Here is a 17685-nt window from a genome sequence, read left to right on the forward strand (position 1 = left end):
GTGACCTCCTGTAGCCAGTGTGCAGTGGGGCAGGCATTTGCATAGAACTTGAGGAAGACCCAGAAGAACGCAGCTATCACAGTAGTCTCACAAAGCTGGACATTATATTTCAAGTGACTTTGTGTTGTTGTGTACAAATATAATAAACACATTAAGCTCAAAGTGCATAAATGTTTATTACATATTTTATAATAAAAATGTTCATAAACAGTATATGTATAATATAAAAGGGATATAACAAGAAGTGAATAAGCACAGATCAGGCGGTATTGCACATGAATAAATAAAGCTGATGAATTACAAAGAAAAAAAAATAAAAAATCAGCGGCACAGCCATGATAGCATGTAAGGCTGCTATTACAAATTGACATTCAGGTTGCAGTAATAATAGTAAAGTATCAGTAAGAATAGAAGCCCAGTGCTGTGTGTAATGACAGAGGAAGGCACACAGTGGAAAGTATTTTTGTCACACAGAATATGAAACAAATATATGTTTATTTAAAATAAATAGTCACGTATTGCTAGTAATCAGTTGCTACATTTTAAAAAATACATCCAAGAAGAAATAAAAAAATAACCACTAATCGAGTGTGATTACAAGCAAAAAACTCCTTGGAATGACTCAAGAGCGTGACAAAGATTGACAACAGACTCATTTGGGTCCTAAAGCCTTTTCCTCTCTTTGCCCGTTGACCTTTTTTTTTTTCACGGAAATGTCGCCGCACCTTATGAATTTTATCAATTGTAGTCTACCTCAGTATACATCAGGTTTTTGTCCCAGCATAGAGGTTTTCTTTTTTTAAATTATATTGAGATCTCTACAGCAGGACTGCAAGCCCAGGAGCTAATCAAATCAGCTTCAGAGCTAAGTGCTGGACCAGGACTGTCACTGACAGAGGACAATACCAGTACTGAACCCATCAGGTACTGGCTGGAGATGCTAAGACCAAAATGTTTGAACTTCAACCGAAATTGAAGTTCCGTTGTAAGAAACAGCAGGCAGGCTTTTATTACAGAGGGACATGCACTGTCTCTTTTGCAATAAAAAGCCCTGACCTGCCTGCTCGCTGTCTTCACCAGCACTGTAAGTTTATAGTGCCGAGTTGGTCTCTGAGTGACTAGCTCCTGTGCATGCACAGATGTGATATCAACCCCCTTAGGCCAATAAGGAGGTCCTCAAAGCAGCACTCAGAAGAAGATGCTGGTACTTGGCAAGGAACCATTGGAAAGGTAGGCATTCACCCTTTTGTTCCGCTTTAAATTGCCATTGGGACAATAAGCTGCATTTGGGACTCAATTGGTTAAGGAAACCTATTTTATTAGAGGACCCCAAGGTTGATTTTGGATACAGTACAAATGAGGTCTATATAACATTTATTTACCTTAATATCAGTGTCCCCTATAAACCAAATTTGAAGCAGCAGTATGTGCAGCGAGGGAATTGCAGGGGGGCATGCCAGGAATGGCCTCCATGATTTGGCTGCAGGGAAGTTTACCCTTATGCCCATCCCTGCCATCCTAAAGCTTTTGTTTAATGGAATCACAAAACATTCACATTAGCGAAGCTCGATCGTATCAACATTCCATAAGAACACTCTCACTCCCTGCATCAGTGAGGGGAAAAAAGCTTTTTAATTAAATTAAAATTACTTACTAAAGCTGGCCACAGATGGATCGAAATTCAGCCAGTTCCTGCGGAACTGGCCAAATTTCAATTCATCTATGGTAATTTATGCTTGAGAGGAATCAACTTCATGATCAACTCCTCTTGAACAAAACTGTTGGTAAATTTTTGTTCGATCAGCGCTGCAATGCTGATCAGTGTATTCTGACACTGGAGGAGTGCCACTGTCAGAATACCATAGTGCAGTGGGGAGAATTCTCCCATCCACATTGAATCATCTATGGCTAGTAACTTAAGATCTATTTTATTCCATGTTAAAAGGGACCTGTCAGACAGCCTCATAAATGTCTCACCCAAGGCTCTTTATTCTGATGCTGTCATCTGTTATCCAGGACTAATGCAGTGCCTTGAAAAAGCATTCATACCCCTTGACATTTTCCACATTTTGCCATGTTACATCCCAAAACGTAAATGTATGTTATTAGGATTTTATGTGATAGCCAACACAAAGTGGCACACAATTGTGAAGTGGAAAGAAAATGTTAAATGACTTTCAAATTTTTTTACAAATAAATATCTGAAACGTGTGGCGTGCATTTGTATTCAGCCCCCGAGTCAATACTTTGCAGAACCACCCAATAAAATACATCTACGTTTTTGGTTGTAACATGACAAAATGTGGAAAATCTCAAGGGGTATGAATACTTTTTTAAGGCACTGTATAAGTTCTGGGACAGCGATCATCAGGGCAGCTTCACGAACAGTTACTCACCAGCCCTATAACAATACCAGTCCTGAGAGATGGATAATGGCAGCCTCGAACATTGGATAAGGACCTCAGCTGAGACACAAAGCTTGGGACATGCTCTCTCCTTAAACATTATTTGTAATAATGTTATCTCATGCAAAGCTGGCAACTAATCTAAACGGTCAAAATACTTCTTTCTAGACACTTACTTTACCCTATTACTGTTCACTCTTTGTACTCTAGAACAAACCATAACTATCTAGGGTGTAGAGGTCTGTTTCCACATTTCCTGAAAAACATGGATATTATTGAACAAAAAAAGCAACACAAATAGTAATCACATTTGTAAATATCTTACCATATATATGATGGCGGTTATCAATATACAAGTTTGGAGTAATGTTTGGTATTAAAATCAAGATCCAAGATCATTTCTGCTGGCAGAGCCAATCTATTTTTATTACATTCTCCGCTTATCAACACTGCCTATTGTTGTCCTACCTATCCTCTTTACAAAATGTAAAATTTTCTTAACAAGCACCTTTACTTCAGTAACTAACACAATTCTCCGAAGGCAGAGAACAGGGCAATGTAGAAACTGATTTAACAAAACTGATTTTGGTGTATAGTGTATCACATGTAAGGCCTTCTGTAGTCAACCATATCTGCAAAGTGTGGAAGAGTATTGAGAGACAGGCTAAGCTGTCAATTAACCATTCAGAACATTACTTCCACAACCTCAAGTCCCTTACAGCAGCCAACAAATGAAGCTTAGCAGAAAACGGGAATAAATATTAGTGGAGGCTGGACTTCATGGCTTTCACACCCTCCCCATATCCCTGGTCCCACCAGCATATATCTGTGGATAATAAGCTTTCATTGTCCACATAGTCGGTCCAGGGATTTTAAAAGGCTGTCTTCTTCCTCTTTGTTCCTTTGGGAAACTGGGACAGATCAGAGTAATTCTGATTGGTCAGCACTGTCACATGACTGTTCTGACCAATCAGAATGGCTCTGGTACTGTGGAACCCTGCTCTCTGGTGACAGCAATCCTGCTGCGTTTGTGTAATTAACAGCACCTGCACGCATCTCACATTCTAAAAGTAACTTTTAATGTGAGGTCTATTAAGTTTTGGAAAATATGTTAAAAAAAAAAAGTGTGTATGTATGTACACACACATACATATATATATATATATATATATATATTCACGCACACACTGTGTATACTTGTGTTTCAAGGAACACGTTAATTATATCGAATTACCACTAAGTCTCCTGATTCTATACAAGATCTAAACCTCTTATTCAGATTTGGTTTTGTTAAAGCTGAAGTTTATCTGAAAAAAAACAAAAAAACAAAACCCTCTACAGTGGCATTGCTCATCAGTAATGATGTAAGTCACGCAGGCAGCTGGATCCTGTAGAAATCATCTTTGCAGGTATGCTCTTCCTGTTTCTGAAAGTCCAGCACTGTGATGGTTATTCGCTCTGGATCATGGAGCAGAAATGCAGTGAAGATGGACCTGAGGGGGACCCGCCCTCTCCCTCACTGAGAAAAGTGCTTTCATTGTTTACACTGCACTGACAATCAACAAAAAAAAAATAGGAGAGAGAATCATGTCATTCATCTGACTCTCCCCCACTCTGAGACTGTGTTTCATGCAGTATAAACAAGGAAATACATTTTCTCAAAGGATGGGGGGGGGGGCATCAGAGTATTGTTGCTGCAGTACTACCTGAAGACGCAAAACTATTAAGCATCACAGCGCTGGATGTTCAGACACCGAGGACTTGAATCTCTGCAGAGACGATTCCCACAGGACTGAGCTGCCTGCACAGATAGGACATACTTTATCACCGAAAAGGAATGACACTAAAGATGCAGATTATAATTTCTTTTTTCAGTTAAACTTCAGCTTTAAGAAAACGAAATTTGTTTAAGAAGTAATGTTTTTGTATACATATTCAGGAGTCCATGTTCCATGAAACAAAAGTGTGTGTGTATAATAAATATATATTTAAACACAAGAAAATAGTGAGCATATTACAGGTCACACTGCTAAAGAATAAACATAAAAGCTAGCTATTTTTCCCCTTTAGTTCTCTGCAAGTTATTTTCCTATACTTTCTTCATACAAATGTTTCTGCATTGTGTTCCTCTTCTGCACATACTGTGCCAAATACAATGGCAGGTACAACAATTTTCCACCCATAATCTGGACTCCTGCCAACTTCCATATTGCACTTGCAGTGACATACAGACACCTAGTGACAGCTTTGCATGAGATTACAGGGAGATAGCAGCTAAATAATACTGAAACATTCTCTGTGGATTGTAAACTGTTACCTGTTTTGCCCTGCAAACCATCCAGTAACATATTCAAATAAAGTCTCTCTATTCTACATGTGTGTTTTATGTTGGTCCAATATAATATGTTAAAAACTTTTTTCTTAGATAAATGATCAACATCTATAAAGTGTGCATTTAGATACAATGTGATAAATAGTAGTAGCATTTTATTTAAAACATTCACCAAAAAAAAAGCGTATTGTATCAATAAATATGCCATGGATCAGCTCTTTGGAAAGGTTTGTGCAGATGATATATAAAACTTGCAGGCTAAAGTTTCACTGTAACCAAACATGCTCCGGCTCTTCCAAGGCACAATGGGGCAACCTAAAACACACAAAAAAAGAAAAGAAAACCATTGTATTTTCAATGCAGTCACAAATTAACTGAAATAACTGTGTAAATGTAACTGCTTAGGGCTTGGCTTGAATTTTTAACATGTTCTGCATTTTTTTAAATCCTTTTTGAAACTTTTGTTTTAGAGCACCACAAAATGCTGCCTAGAAATGCCACCTGTCCTATAATTTTTTTCAGCACCCACCAGCACAGTGCATTGGTGTAAATGAAAATCTTGCGATATGTGTTTCTTGCCTTGTTCTTTATGTTGGGACTGCAATGGGCAACAATGCTGGTATGAAGAACCCCTAAAAGGAGAAATATGGGATTCTAAAAAAACAAACATACATATTCACCTCCATGCTGCAGCATTGGTTTGATGCTGCAGCTGCCCCCCTGCTGGCTCTAAGCCCGAGAACAGAGCAATCACATGGCCACTGATTGCTCAATTCTTGGTCCACTTTGTACTCTGCTCCTCCAACACGTCCCACGGTGGGTAGGGGGCGGGTTTGGCTGGCTCAAGGCTTTCAGGGGCACACTGAGAGGCTAAGCCAGCTGCCGATCAGGCATTTGGGTGGATCCCATTATTACTGTTGGGATCCTTCCACAGCCTGAAGGGGCTCTGTGACGTCTATCGACAGCAGGCTTTAGCCCACTTTTTGCTGATTCCGAGTCACAGGAGAGTACAAGTGCACTCCTGTGACCCAGAAGAGAAGTATGGCCATAAAAGCTTTGGTCATACTTCTCTCTTAAGGAATACTACTGTTATAGCTGTATATAGAAGTCACCCTTTGCAATACACAAAAGTAGCAATTCTGCAAGGGCACAACAGAGGGTGCACCCAGGCTGTGATTCAGCCAGTACTTTTGATGCTTAGAATGAACTTAAAAGATTATCTGATGAGCAGATTATCTGCTGATCTTAAACTGCTCAAAGATTTTGATGGGTGCTTCTGAGTTCAAAAAGGCAAGGGAGGGGAATAATATATTGTTTTATCTAGCAGCTGTTTTCAAGAGCTGCTTTTCCTGTAGGCAAAAATCCTGCTTAAGTTTTTGTTGCAAATGTTCCACCATTCACAAAATTTTTTCAACAAAATTGATCAATCACATGTATTTCTCTTTTTTGAGAAATAGAGTCCTTTGCACCTCCCTGGTTGGTAGATCCTTTGCCGGTTAAATCATGCTGGCATATCCAACCATCTTCCAATGTCTATGGGTTGCTGTAGACTTGCCGCCATTAAGTGACTAATGATGGCCATACACCAGTATATATGCATACGAACGAACATTCTCATTAGTACATTCAATGACTTGATAAATGTTGAAAGTAGTTCAAAATTGAATGTTAAAAACAAATGTTTTACAGAGTGAATGGATTTTCCTGAATAAAAACGATAATCACTGTTACAAATTCACTTGAGAAAAAATTCCCATCCTGCTCCTTTGAATTTTCTTGTCACTGCGAAAACAAACATCAATTTGAGCCCACTAACAATTAGAAAATTTTCATTTTCAGAAAGTTTGTTCCATTTACTAACAAAATTCTACTAGTATATGGCCAGCCTAAATGTAAGGGAGGTGGAACTGATGATCCTTCCTATTTGAAAATGTTGGTGAAATCATTAAAAATAAATATATTTATCAACAAATATTGCTGCTAAAGCTACTGACCTGGCTCCATTCATTTGACTGTGGATCGTAGGCTTCCACATTATTAAGGTAACTTTGTCCATCATAACCACCAACAGCATAAAGCTTGTCACCCAACAGGCAGACTCCTACTGCATCCCTGCTAATGCTCATGGAGGCCACTGAAGTCCACATGTCTGTTTTGGGGTCATATCTATAAAAAAAGTAATATATTACTAATGTAAGTAGAACTCACATATCAACACAGCAGATGTAGCCCTGTTTAACATGATTACATGAAACCTGTACTGTTAGAGTAAGTTGCCTGGCTGTGGTATTACAGGCATTGGTCAGGGTGAAAGATTCAGGAAAAATTGCTCTGCCTAGTACATGATCTGCAAAATGGAATGTCTTTGTGGATGGAAGACTGGAGCATAGCAATTGTTCCACACAGTTCTAAATCTTCTGTACAGAGGTCACAGACATTCCTCATCTGCCCTACCTGAAGTGTCAAGAGAAAACTGTGAATGATTTTAAATACAGTGCCTTGGAATTTACAAGAAATACAATTCTCAACATAAACAGGTGTCAGAAAAATGTATATAGATTGTATTAACACATTGATTTACCAAACATAACATACCGCAGAAAATCTTCCAATAAATCACCTTTTCGACACCTGTTAAACCCTGCTGTAACTGCACAAAAATCATTAAATGTAGCAGTACTTCAGCAAATTTTGTGTTAATTTATAACTGGCTAGTGTTTCAAATTACAGAAAGCCTGGGATAACATTGATTTTATAAAAAAGAAAAAAAAATCTTGTTATCAGCTTTGCCAGTTTATTTCTCCAACAGTGGAAATGAAATGTTACCTTTCTACACAGTCTGAAAGGCGAGATGTTAAATTAGAAGCTGGAGCGTCATGTCCTCCAATTGCATAGAGGAAACCATTCCATGTGGTGACCCCAACTCCACCCCTCCTCTTGGACATCTGCGCACACAGGGTCCACTTATTGGTGTGAGGATCAAAGCATTCTACAGACTTGAGGCAAGAACTTCCATCTCGACCACCCACTGCATAAAGCCTGGAAGACAATCAAACCAAAATGTGCCAGTTTATTCAGTGGATCTCACTTGTGGGCAGATGGCCCAAGATTTTATGTTTTTAAAAGATGAGAAATGTGTACATAAATTCACATCTGTCAGAAATTAATTTCATTGCCAGTACACTTCTTCACTGTAAGGGTGGTCATACGCTGGAATTCTCTCACATAAAAGGCTGTAACTACCACCTGCATTAAAGTCTAAATTCAGCCAAAACTTATTTTATTGCTTTGGATAGTGTAGGGAAGAGCTACAATTTCTACCAAGTTTTAATTTCTATCTGTAACCCAGCTGAGACGACTTTCACTGGTTTTCTATGCTTCGGAAGCTCTACAAGAAATGGGGGAGTAATTGTAAAATGTCCAGGAAAGCACAGACTGAAATGTTTTTAAAAGTTCTAACCCTTCCCCGCTCTACTAAAAATGTATTTTTGTCCAAGTCCCTGTTGGAAATATTTCCCAATTGCTGTCCCAAGAGTAAGCAAGGGGATTCTATCCAACAGGGACATAGGAAAAAAATAAACAATTGGCAGAGGTTCTAACCATTCCCTACTATAGCTAAACCACAATAAGCTTTGCCTGGAGTTGGGATTTAATTTAAATGCAGTGAAGCAATTTCTTGCTAGAAATGGCATTCCTTCCCAGCAATAATTAGGAATAACGGTGACAAGGGTTTTACAGAAGCTGGAAACTAATTTGACATAAAAAGAGAAGTATGGGAATTTAAATAAAACAATCACTCTCACCTAGGCATTTGACACCTGCCGGCTCTAAGACTGAGAACTAAGCGATTAAACTCTGCTGATGGCTCATTTCTTGGTCTTCAGTCTGCAGAGAGCTGGCAATTGTTAGTCACCGGCTTTCTGCTCAGCCCCTCCAGTGCTCACTGGAGCACTGCACTGTGGAGAGGGCAGAAGCAGCTGGCTCAGGCTCTCAGTGGCTCACTGAAAAGCTGAACCAGCTACCGGCCCAGGCATCTGGGTGGATCCCAACTGCAAAGTTGGTGTCCATCCCCAGCTTGGACCACTGAGTGACGCTGATGCCCGCTGTCAGCTGAAAACAGGTCACAGGAGTGAAAAACGAAGTGCACTCCTGTGACTCATAGGAGAAGTATAGCTAAAAGAGCTTTGGCTATACTTCTCCTGTAATGTGGAATAGAGAGAATGTCGTTTTTTCTATGGCAAGGAACCAATTTTCACCAGTAATTTACTCTTAATGATTTGATTTAGAAGAAATCATTTAACCACTTGAGTCTCCCGTGCAGTTTTAAAACCGTGCTAGTACAATGGCTGTTATAGCGTGGTTTTAATATATATCCTTGGCTTCTGACTCTACTACACACCAGTTCGTAAGAGTGGCAGAGAATGTAAAAACAATACTTCTACATCGTATTTGTATAGGAATTGACTTGACATCAAGGCATTTCCTGTTGGTATGAAGCTGAAGCTGCTCTTTCAAGCCTCTCCCTGCAGCTATAGATAACGGTTATAGTGAACGGTTATTACTGGCTGCCTTATTGTTATGAGACTTATATGGTGAGAATATCTAAACAAAAAAAAAAGGAATAATTTTGACTTGCCTGTACAATCCATATCAAGGAGTACAGTACAGGACACAGGCTACTTATTCCCAAAGCAATGAATACATGGGTGGGCAACAACTAGGCAACAGAACAAAAACAAAATGGGTAAAAATACCAGGTTTAGAGTGCTGCTGCAAAAAAACTTGCAGCCAAAAATCAGAATAGGATTGAATGTGCACCTGGTAAAATGTTTAAAAAGTATGAACATGGTGGCCTTACAGAGTTGGGTGACAGAGGCTTTGTGCGTAAAGGTCCAGGATGCTTCAACAGATATGTGACATGCACAGGTAAGAGCGCAGGAGGAGGTGTGTGTTTTAGAGCATAAATTCTTGCAACTAAATGTCTTAAACACCTAGCAATTGTAGATTTTGAAGTGGGGTGCCCCTTGAAAGGACCCAAGGAGAGGAAAAACAGGTAATCTGTTTCTTTAATGGAAGCAGTAGCTTTTAGGTGCACTCTAATGACAATGTCCAGGCTATGTAGAGAGACCTCATTTGGATTCTTAGGAGATAATACCTACACCTTCTTACTTACATTTAATTATATCCTCTCTTTTTCTAAATCTGATCCTCACATACATTGGGAGAATGGGCAAATTGATTTGCATTGGAAATACTGGCATGCAAAACCTTTTTTACTTAATTTTCTCCCCAGAAAATACAGCTGAACCACAATATTGCCAATAACAAATAGAACATAGCACTCATTTACTTACTTTCCACCAAGGACAGCTACACCAACTGTGCTTCTTGGTGTAGACATGCTAGCTACAAAATTCCACTGCCTGGCTTGAGGATCCCACCTCTCCACTGTGTTCAAATAACTCCAGCCATCGTGACCACCAACAGCATACATGGGACCTTCTAAAACCGCCACACCTATTAAAACACAGATTCAAATTATATATTTTGTGGCTAATAGTGATGAAAGTTATAGCTTTGCTCTTTAAAGCAGGGGCTATGGCATGAGTAATACAAATCTTTTTTTTATTGAAAAGAAAATGTAAACTAACATTGCATCATTCAAGGTTTCCATGGTTTTAAGGAGTTCAAAGCATGCTCAGACATGACCACACACTCTAGTTTCTTACCCAGAGATGCCTTATGCTAGCCATACAAGCATAGAATTCTCTTGTTCAGCCTGAAATACCTGAACAGTGACTCCATCTGATGGAATGCAGTCATTCACTGTGTAGTCCAGGATTGTGTTTGTGTATGTTGGGACTTACATTTGTCTTTCCAGATATCCTTTCCCCTAGCACACACACCTCACAGCTTAGTGTTTATACCTAAAAGTAGATAGCCCCTCCAGTAGATATTCTCATTAGCCAGTTTAACCACAAAAGGCAGTTGTTGGTACTTGAAAAGGCAGGAGCTGAGGATGTACACATGCGACAGCAGGAATTATACCCGCTGCCGCATTCAGGGTGGCTGAAAAACGTCAATGCCTGCCAAACTCTGCAGACAGTATTATTTCTGCCTCACTGCAATGCGAAGCAACGCTAACGCTGCACTGTGTACACCTCCATCATTTTGAGTGGCATTAATAGACAGTTGGGAAACTCATGGGGCATTTGAGAAGCATTCACTTGAATGCCTATGCAACACATCCAAAATGCTCATTAATGTTATAGTTGCATTAATGCGTGTTAAAGGCTACTTTAGAATTCAACACCTGTTCAGATTGCTCTTCAGAGAGCAGTGAGAAGGCATTGTGTCGTTTCCTCCCCACCTGCTTTAACACCTTGAAACCTGCACTAGCAGCTGCAACTGTACACATTGCATGCAGTCGCAGGATGCATGCACAGCAGCCCCATACACTTGAGTGGGTCACCTATGGAGGGTACTATGCCTGCCGAATGACAGGGGGTGTGAATTGTTGGCTCTGGTGCCATTGAATAACTATTGAGCAGTTGTGCTATACTAATGCACATGAGTTAAAGTGGTTGTAAAGTGTAACAGAGGTCAGAATATTAGATTTTTGAGAAATAGGGAAAGAAAACAAACCTCTAAAAGAACACTTGTTACACAAAACTAAATGAAAAGCAGTACGTAAATAAGTTACCTGATCTGCATAATTGATTAGTGAGTTCCTGTGACCAGAGGGTCTGGAGGTAAAGAGTATTTCTCATCAGGGAGTACAGAATTCACTGAATTTTGTACCAAAATGACCAGAGACCTTGGCACCGACAGATTGTATGTGAGATCTCTGGCTGCATTCAAAGTACCAGATAACAAAGAAGACAGTCAGAGATTTCTTCAGTGATGGCTGCAGTTCTCCCTATAAGGAGACTAGAAAATGAATGGAAATGCTGAGACAGACTTTGCTTTCTGCACTGCTGGGTTCCCCACTGACAGCTGAATGTAAAAGAACTGCTGGAAATTAAAAAAAAATTAAACGGTGTGGGATCCCCCCCTTCAGGTCTGGTGTGAATTTTGATGGGAATTCCCAGGGACATCACCAGACTGACCCTGCCGCACGTGACATCATTGATGTCACATGGGGTGGGGTCACAAGCGTGATGTCCCTGGGTGGCCCTGTCCCTTACATATTTAAGAACTGTCAAACCACTGGAGCAGGCAGACAGCTGGGGGCCATCGTCAGAAGCGGAGCCTTTTTTTAAAATTCCTTTTTCGGGTCGGGGGCGGACATCATGATTGACGTTGGATCTACTGCGGGGGACATTCTTTTATTTTTTTCTTTTAATAAAGGACTTGTCAAAGACCGTGTCCTGTCCATTTTCACACTACACTTTTTGATTTTTGTGAATTTTTGTGAATGAGTAGTGGTACCCCATACTCATTTACATGGGGGGGGGGGCAGGATCTGTGGGCTACCTTGTTAAAAGGGGCTTCCAGATTGCAATAGGCCCACTGCCCGCAGACCCCCACAAGCACCGGCCAGGGTTGTGGGGAAGAGGCCCTTGTCCCCATAAACGTGGGGACAAAGTGCTTTGGGGGGGGAGCCCCAAAGCACCCCCCCTATGTTGAGGGTGTGGGAGTTCCCCTCAAAATCTATACCAGACCCGAAGGGCTTGGTATGGATGGGAGTGGGGACCCCATGCCTTTTTTTTATTTATTATGGTGCCGGTTTTTAAATGTAATTACTGATTTTTTTTTTTCTTCACTATTCAACTGTCACTTTCCCCCCAGCTAAAAGAAAGAAAGCTTCCTTCTAGTTTATTTCCCTGAGTTAAAAGAACCAATGTTTCCTTTTAGTTTCTTAACTTCGGGCGAACTGACTGCTAGTTCTGTGAGCTATAGTGAAGAAAAAAAAGCCGGCAATTGTATTCAAAATCGTCACCGACATATACTTTGTATTGCAAAAAAAATTAGTAAACCGAGGCATTATTTTCAATGGATTTTTATTCGTAAACTGAAAATTACATTAACCGAGGCACACCTGTACATGTAAATGAATTGGTTTACGTGAAAGTTATAGCGTTTACAAATGGTGGTATAGATACTGGATTTTTTTTTATTTTTACTAGTAATGGCGGCGATTAGTGGCTTATAGCGGGACTGTGGCGGGCAATCTGACACTGGGGGGAACTGACCTGGTGTCAGTGACATCCCCAGTGACACCAATACAATGATCAGTGCTAAAAAAAAAAGCACTGACACTGTACTAATGGCACTGGGCAGGAAGGGGTTAAAATGAGAGGCGACCAAAGGGTTAACTGTGCGCTGTTTTGCATAGTGGACTGTGTTAGTGCTTCATTGTAATCACACTGCTTTGCATGGCTGTGTTGTGCACAGCCATCCAAAGCAGTGTGTACGAGCTGACAGGGAGGAGAACTGTATTGTTTATATACAGTTCTCCTCCCCGTCGGAGATCCTCGGCAATCACCGGGCACCAGCGGGTAATAACCGTCCGGGACTCGGTGATTGACAGCCATGGCAGGGAATGGCAGCCTGGGGAGGGTGCCTGTGCCCCATACCCAGAAATACAAAATCACGTATATGTACACGTGATTTTGCGCACCTGTGCCACCCTGTAGCAGTATATCTGCTATAGGGCGGTCGAGAAGCGGTTAAAATAAAAAACATGTTATACGTACCTGCTCTGTGCAATGCTTTTGCACAGAGCAGCCTTGATCCTACTCTTCTCGGGTCCCCCACCAACACCTTGGGCCGGTATGTAGTGTGGTATTTTGCAGATTGAATTTTGGGCTATCCACACACCACAGTATGTTTTAACAGACCTCATCTGTGCATTGTGGTGTGCTAAAGGAAGAGAACACTGATAGTATTACAACTAGCAACTCCATGCTGTTTATCTGCAAACCAGACTTCGATAACTAACACAGAATGCAACACTAACCATGTTAGGTGTAGCTATATGTAGGCATATACTGTATATTGAGCAAATGTGGCTGCCTTTGTACATATAGAATACAAATTATAAGTTACATTTTAAAAAAAAAAGTAAATAAAAGTTTAAGATTCTTTGATAGAATTATTTACATTTAGCGGACTAGATGAGTGGCATTGGGCATGCTAACTTACCCAGACCATGCCGATGTGTGGACATAGGTGGCATGACACTCCATGTTTTTGTTTTGGGGTTATAACACTCCACAGTGTTTAGTGTTTTCAGCCCATCTCGCCCTCCAACTACATATAGCTTTTCATCCAACACGGCAACACCAAACTGGAGCCTTCGTCCATTCATGTTGGCTACTGGGGTCCATGTGTTGGTACGCAGATCATACTTTTCAATGCTTGTAGCTCCTAAAACAGTTTATTGAACAGAGCTATTTATTTGCATTCAGTGATTAACAAAACCATTAAAAGTAAAATTCAAAATATTAACATTTTGCATTTAATTCAACTAAAAGAACATAGTATACGCTTTGTGTTTCATTATTTTCAACCTTCTCTGTGGACCCCAGCTATCCAGCTTATGGACTGCTGCCCAGCTTCCCCAGAATTTCTGCAGCTGAACACTATACCTAAAGTACATATTGATTTGATTTTAATTTTATCTGTGTTCCATATGAATGATTTGTTTAACTTGACTTGGGGCACTAGGGGTCCTTAATAAAAAACAAGTTAAAAAAAAAACAATATTCTATGTTACACTATATTAACATTTGTTCTAATGCACTATATTACCATTTTTTTACTGCAGTGATAGATTACTGGGTGATAGAGATAAATTACCTTTGGTTGCATCCATACCCCCAACAGCAAAAAGCATGCCCACCGTTGACTTTCTAGGCTTTGTACGAGGGCTCTGTAACATTGGTCTCCTCTCAGGCAACAAATGATACTTCATAGCTTCCATAATGAGCTTCTGACATTCAATGTCATCTCTAAACAGTGCATTATTCTCCATGTCTGCAAGAAACTAATAATAGGATGCTTGATTAGTGTTTCACGAAAGCTTTTAAATCTGAAATTGTGAGGCCTGATTTGTAAATATCTGTAGTCTGCAAACTTTTAAAAGTCCATCAATACCCCAACTACTCAACTGATCAAACATTTTGTAGATCAGACATTTTATTTATATTTTTTAAAAGCATGTACTACAAGTTTCTATTCTATAAACCTAAACACATGTATGTATTCTGTAAAACATTTCAGTTTAAAAATAAAATTCCATGTGTGCAACTCAGAAAATGGATATAAAACATTTATTTTTTATTTCCAATATAGTTATTTCATCTAACTGAATTTTTAAATGATGTATTCTTAGAGTGATCCTGTGCCCAGATAATGCACGCCAAAGTATTTACATATTTTGGCATGTAGTAAAAGCACTTTAAAACAAGTCCTTATTCACCTTTGCATCTGTAAGCATTATGGAGAAATTTGAAGCAGACCTCCAGCACATTTTGTTTTAATTAGTTGTACATACAACAGTTGTCTTCAGAGGTGTATCACAGTGTTATGTCCTTCAAAATCAAAGTTTGAGCTGAAGCTGAAAAATACAGTTATGGCTGTACTTCTGACCCAGTGGGGTTATGAAAGCTATGACTCTCAGGGAAGCAATCGTGTTATTTAGCCGACCCTCTTTCCCATTGTCAATTCACAGAATGCTGTTTAACACTCCAAAGGTTGTATGCTTGAAGTTATATAAACCCAAATTCGAGTATAGATCTTTGGTGAATTAACTCATAATGTTGTGCCCAAAACATAGAAGACAAACATTTACATGCAGTATATATGGTACGTTATTGAATTTCATACTGGTTCTGACAACCTGAAGAACCATAATACCTGTGGTGCCAACAGGGGTAAACGGATAAAAGCCAGTAGTTTGCTAAGGTCCATTCTCCTTTGTTCTACATCATGCCGTACCCAGGTGAGCAAGGCATTCAAGATGGTTTCTTCATTAGGAATGTTCATATCATCACTTGCTAAAAGTTTAGAAATTTCAGCAGCTGGCAATAATAGAAACTCCTGATTTCTTATTACTTCCATGAAATGTTCCTATAAGCAATAAAAAAAACAATATCAATGTATCAGTCTGGTTCCTGCATACTATATTAGTTAGATCATTAGCACCTATTAGTGAAACAGCATCCCATGGTAACAATGGATTGAGGCCGATTTTCTTAAAAACCAAAGCACAAGAGACATTACTTACAATGTGTCACTTGTGCTCCTGGCTATAGGATTACTATAAATTTTCATCCTCAGATTTCCCACTTTGCCCCCATTCCCTTCCCATCGTAATATTATGGTGCAGCAGGGGAAAACAGAAGGACCTGTGACAGACACTCATCGAGACTGGACAACTATGCTGCCCTTTATGTCCACCTTCTCAATTCACAGAATCCGTACTATGGATTCTATGAGCAAAACATGAGGAGTGGAGGAGGACGACGACTTTTCATTCATCAGCCCGTTCTCCATTCATAGATCACATTTCATCCGTAGAAGATGTAATACTACTTTTATGGATGGAGTAGGTGGGGGCCAAGGGCGGAAATAGTCGACACTCTTGATGAGTGCCTGTCACAGGTCCATCTGCGTTATTAACCCCAGCCAAACTGGAAGATTACGATGGTGGGGGTAGATGGGGAATAGAGAAGAAAGATTTAAAGTAATCTTGCAGCCAGCAACACAAGGAACACTTCAGATTCACTGTATGTAATGTCCCTTGTGCTGATTTTTTTTATAGGCCTTAAAGCAGTGGTACTCAACCTTCCTAATGCCGCGACCCTTTAATACAGTTCCTCATGTTGTGGTGACCCCCAACCATAAAATTATTTATCCAGTAATTATAATTCATGAAGTGTCGTTTTACCTCCAATACTGCTGCTTTCAACAGAGTAGCTGCTTTTAACAGAGTAGCTGATTTCAACACAGCAGCTGCTTTTTATACATTGGAAATATGTGTTTTCCGATGGTCTTAGGCAACCCCTGTGAAAGGGTTGTTCGACCCCCAAAGGGGTCGCGACCCACAGGTTGAGAACCACTGCCTTAAAGGAACTGAGAACATTCACACAAAAGCAAGAGATTGTGTGAATATTTACTTATTATCAAATCATGTGAAAAGCAAATCTCTGTTTATTTCATCTGTGCATCTCTCTCTCATCTCTTACCTTCACTTTTCTTTTACAACAATGGAACAGAATGGCTAAATATGACTGTGGAGTCCAGTAAGCAACAGAAAAGACCCAATGCTCTCAGTAACTTACACAGAACTGGTCAAACATGCCCTCTTCTCTTCTCTGCAGTTCAAGTCTGTATTTTTGATGTAGTGTGTGGCCATTACTCAGCTCTGCCAGCACAGACCACTGCAGTGTGAGGGCAGGAGTTGGCCTTTTCACGAAGAGAAAGGTTAAAAAGGCATTTCTGCTACAAAATCATGATATGGAGGGGTACAGGATTATAAAGTGATAAAAATGTTTGAGATTTCCAACTGGGCTTTAAAAAAAAAGGAATATTGCTCAGGCTACAACACAAGCAATGAGCAAGTACAAGTTTTCAACCCAACAATGGCTTGCAGGTGGAGCAGTTTTTTCAGCCTTATCACTGCTGATTTATAAAAAGTGCCAAGCAGCATCGGGGGTCTGTATCTCACTCACAAGGAATAATGGCCATCCTGATGTAGGCTGAGAGGCTGAAAAGATGTATTGCAAGCTTTAAATGGTACCAATGTATTATTTGGGTGGTAGCCCACAGTCTGCTCTGTTTCTGAATCAACCTCTGCTGGTTTCCTGGTGATTACAAAGAGCCTGCTAAACTGTGGGATTATTTTTTTTACCTTCAGTGTAGTTAAAAAGGATATATAATTATTGTACCTCTTTGTTAATAAAACTAAATGTACAAAATTGTGCTGCAAGTTTAAATATC

General features: G+C 39.9%; 1 protein-coding gene across 2 annotated transcripts in view; it reads right to left on the bottom strand.

Annotated features, from left to right (window-relative positions):
- Positions 1-157: 157 nt before the first annotated feature.
- KLHL5 (kelch like family member 5) overlaps positions 158-17685 on the bottom strand; it is a 122945-nt gene continuing 105417 nt past the window's right edge. For both annotated transcript variants that reach the window (XM_089654045.1, XM_089654044.1), the window contains exons 5-11: positions 15601-15813; positions 14542-14728; positions 13885-14109; positions 10092-10254; positions 7564-7776; positions 6732-6903; positions 158-5052 (exon numbers count right to left, since the gene is read on the bottom strand). In XM_089654045.1, coding sequence (XP_089510171.1) covers positions 4996-5052; positions 6732-6903; positions 7564-7776; positions 10092-10254; positions 13885-14109; positions 14542-14728; positions 15601-15813 — 1230 coding nt within the window. In that variant the 3' untranslated portion in view covers positions 158-4995. The remainder of the gene's footprint in view (positions 5053-6731; positions 6904-7563; positions 7777-10091; positions 10255-13884; positions 14110-14541; positions 14729-15600; positions 15814-17685) is intronic.

This window comes from Staurois parvus, unplaced genomic scaffold, assembly GCF_062004578.1.
Source record: "Staurois parvus isolate SC_StPar_1 unplaced genomic scaffold, SC_StPar_1.0 ptg000734l, whole genome shotgun sequence".
Lineage (NCBI taxonomy): Eukaryota > Metazoa > Chordata > Amphibia > Anura > Ranidae > Staurois > Staurois parvus.